The following is a 4,419-nucleotide window of genomic DNA, read 5'->3' on the forward strand; positions in this document are numbered from 1 at the left end:
ATGACTCAATATTTGGTTGTTGAATTTTATGAAGACAATTCAATAGAAGCTGTTCCAGCTAACTGGTTTAAAAAAAAAGAAGGCACGTGCGCATGGCCTAATACCAAAAATGCCAATGCATTAAAAAAATGTGTTGAACTAAAAAGCATTCCTAATGATGTTGAATACAGTTATCATTTGGCCAAAGTTTTGAAAATATCTGGTAAAATAGGTTATTTGTGTAACATATAATTTAGTTAATATACATTTATGTATGCTACATTGTGTTGTGCTGTATCATATTATAATATAAGTCCTTTTTAAGTTATATATATATTGTAGCTGATTATTGTTAGTATATACACTATTGACTATATTATGCATTATTACATGTTAACATATATCATAATATTTCAGATTCATTATATAAAGCTCGGAAAATGGTAAAAAAAGGATTAACTAACATGTACATTTCATCTACTGATGATGATGTTTTATTGAAATCCAAACGAAGAACTGATAAAACGGCAGTATCAAATGTTTCAACCTTGTGTCCTATATTTTCAGGTACCTATATATATCATAAAAATATAAACATATGTTATATGATCAAATCTATATACTTAGACTATTATTTTTTAACTTAGAGTCTGATGATGGTAACTGTAGTGATGAGAACATCAAAGATGGCAAAATAGGTACAATAAGAACATTACTAAACGGATGGTCACCATCTCCAAAAAAAGTGAAATGTATGTTATATAATATATGTATATATATATCATATTTTTATTAGCCAGTAAAATTATATCTAATAACTTTCATTGTTAATATGTTTAATTACTTAAATATGGTTTATTTATATTTAATTTATGAAGTGCTGAAAAATCTACAAGCTAATAGTACTCTTACAAAATCTGCAGATGGTCGTTATGCTTCAAAGTCATCAATTGTGAAACAATTATCTTTTACTGATAATAATACATCTATTCATGATACCTCCAAGAACAAAAATTATATGGGTAAATGTTTTAAAATAATTTCATATATAATTTGTATAGTAGTATGATGGGCAGGCAAATCAAATACAGTACTCCCTCGTTAACACGAACTCGGTTAACACAAATTATTGTATAACGCGAACCGGTTTTTCAGTCCAGAGAAATGTTCTATACTATAAGATAGGGGTTTTTTTATTTCCTCGGTTTATACGAATTATTTCGGTTAACACGAAACTCGAACAAATTTTAGGTACCATATTGTCGTTTTGTTGATTAACACGAACAGAAAAATGTCAATCTGTACATATGTATCTAATTGTTTTAAGAAAGCCTGGAACATTGAAAACGACGCCAACTTAACCCCCGAAATACACATTGAGGATGTAATTAAGGACGATTGGAATAAATTGTTAGCTGTAACTTCTGATGAAAATGCTCAAACTTTTTCAAGTTTTATACAAATGGATAATGATCTCGATATCTGCGATGAAAATGCTGGAGAAGATGGAGAAGATGAAAACCCCGAAATCTCAGATCAAGAAATTGAACCTACTGAACCTCCAGTAGATAAACCCTCTCGGGCTGATGTGTTGGCAGCCTTTGATACCCTCGTAAAATTTTCCCAAACCAGTGCAGAGTTAGATTGCAAATTTGATGACCAGTTGAACAGCATCAGAAAACAGTGCTTAGAAAACTATGAAGTTACATTCACCCAGAAACCTATCACTGACTTTTTTAAACCGACGTGAGTTTTAAATTAATTTTTTTTTGAAAAAATGTATTAAAAATATTTCTTTATATATGTAATGTAGCGTAGTAATTAATTAATTAAAAATATTTCAAATATTTGTTTATATGTAGTATGTACCAAAGAAATGTAAATTTTTATTTTGAAGATTACTTAATAAAAAAAATGTATTTGAGTGTAAAATAACGTATTAGATTTAACCTTCTCTGATAACACGAACAAATTCGTGTTAAACCTATCGGTTTACACAAATTTTTTTAACACGAACAGGTTATTTTGTGGTCCCGTCGTGTTCGTGTTAACGAGGGAGTACTGTATTGTTTTATCTATTGATAATATATATATTGTTGTCATTGTTTTTTTTTTACATTAAGTGGTTGTAGCTTCTATAATTTTTCTATGGTAAGAATTTTAGCATGTAGTTATAGCAAAAATATATCATTTTATATATTTATTTTTTATATAGTTGATCAGACAAATCTTGAACATGATTATCTTGATAAAAACTTAAATAATAAAGGTATTGAAACTATCAATAATGAGATAAAATCAACTGATCTTGAAATTGGTAATTTCTTCATGCAATTTTATTTTAACTACCTATATATATAAACAATGAAAAAAGTTAATATTTCTAATACGATATAATAGCTGATAATGGAAGCTCAGAAGTTATGCAGAGACACCTAGCCGAGACACCTCAATATGCCAGCAATCAATTACAATCAACCAGAACTCCAGAAATTTCTAATTCTGTATCAGTTTCAAAGGGTTAGTGTAATAAATAAAATAATATTAATTGTAAAACATCCATTTCATTATTACTTAATACTTTAACTGCACATAATAATATATAATAGTTGACCATTTATTTTAGTTAATGCATATTATTGTGTCAAATATAGGATATAGTTATATTGAAATGAAACTTTCATATAGGTAACTATAGTTTTATTTCTTATACAATCACCAAAGCTCCCATTACTTGATTTTTGCTATGAATTATGATAATATATAATTATATAATATATACCATATAAATTTGGTTAAAGTAAATTAAAACTTACATTTATTATTACTCTACATTTTGAATATCTATAGGGTTCTGTACAACAATTTACAAAACTATACTAAAATAAGCATTTTAAACTGGATTTTTATTTTATTGTATTTAATATATTAAATTATTTATATTATTAATATAATTATTGTGCACAATTAAAGTTATGGTAATCTTATATATTTTATGCAATATGTTAATTATAATTATTAAATTAATTAATATTTATGGGATACTATAACAAATATATAATTATATATATAACCTGCTATATAATATACACCTGCTACATTTTAGTATTTTTCAATATTAATTCATTTTTTATCACTAATAATAAATATATTTGTATATGCAAAATAATACCTAACAATATATTAAAAATATTAAAAATATGTAAATCGATATTTTTTTTATTTTGATCAGAAACTACAGAATTTGAAAAAGAAGTGCTTCATAGGCTTTCATTTTTAAAATTTGAATTAAAGCGAGCAGTAAATAACCAAAGAGATATGGCCCAAAGACTGGAGATAATAGAAACTAGACTTGAAAATATTCCATCATATGACATTTCCAATATTAACAACAATGAATCATCTTCTTTAATTGATAAAGATTTCAATATACCTCTTGACAATATAATTGATCTTGAAATCTTTGAAGAAAAAATTTCTGGCAGTAAGGAATTCCGTACTCAGTTGGTAAGAAATTATATAATATGCTGTTGGGTAACCGGTATTTTAATGTATTTAGTACTAATGTACTATGTATAAAGAAAATGTTCCTTTTATTTGTATGTATACTAATTTTTTAGGTAAATGAACTTTCATACATCGGCGGTAAACATGTCAAGGCAATGGTCAAACGGGTGATGGGAAAATTATTTAAAGACGAATTATTAAAAGATTTCTCATACACCGGTAAAAAAGGCAAAAAAAAATTTTGCAGTCTGGGTTGTACTTCTGTGATTTTCGGTATGATATAATTGTATTACTATTATATAATATAGTTATTAATATTATTATAATCAGAAATAATGAGATTTTGCAGCTTTATAGAGCTAAAATACCCAAACATCCTAAATATATTTGGTACCCATAATTATTCATTTTAAATATTTTTTAGATGCTGTTAAGAAGCAAAATAAATTTAAACATTCATCTCAAAATGAAATGGAGGATATCATCAAATATGTTCTCGCTCAAGCCCCGTTTAATTTAAAAAGAATTTCTGATAAGAATAATTTCTCTTCTTAAATTGCTTTTTTTAATAGTTGAAGAATTTAATTTTTTTTTTTTTTGTTTTGATATATATCTACTAAATATATTATTTAATAAAATTCTCACAAGCTGTGATAAAATTTAAAAATATTTTATTTTATATAATTTAAATTAATATAACATATATATTATTTAGGTAGTAACATATTCTCACAAGATGTGATTAAATTTAAAAATATTTTGTTTTATACCTATAATATTATAAATAATATATAGTAATATATATTATATACAATATGTATGTGTTATTTATGTAATAAGATTCTCATAAGCTATGATTAAATTTAAAACTATTTTGTTTGTATAATTTAAATTAATATACAAGTATATATATATTATTTATGTAGTATTACA

General features: G+C 25.1%; 1 protein-coding gene across 1 annotated transcript; it reads left to right on the forward strand.

Moving 5' to 3' along the window:
* On the forward strand, window positions 1-4,191 carry LOC132943645 (uncharacterized). The gene is made up of 11 exons (XM_061012668.1): window positions 1-202; window positions 397-546; window positions 627-731; window positions 858-1,001; window positions 1,311-1,725; window positions 1,999-2,042; window positions 2,195-2,296; window positions 2,380-2,499; window positions 3,212-3,486; window positions 3,600-3,759; window positions 3,911-4,191. The coding sequence occupies exons 1-11, from the start codon at window positions 1-3 to the stop codon at window positions 4,039-4,041; spliced, it is 1,848 nt and encodes a 615-aa protein (XP_060868651.1). The 3' UTR covers window positions 4,042-4,191.
* Window positions 4,192-4,419: the final 228 nt, after the last annotated feature.

The sequence above is a fragment of the Metopolophium dirhodum genome, chromosome 4, assembly GCF_019925205.1.
Source record: "Metopolophium dirhodum isolate CAU chromosome 4, ASM1992520v1, whole genome shotgun sequence".
NCBI lineage: Eukaryota > Metazoa > Arthropoda > Insecta > Hemiptera > Aphididae > Metopolophium > Metopolophium dirhodum.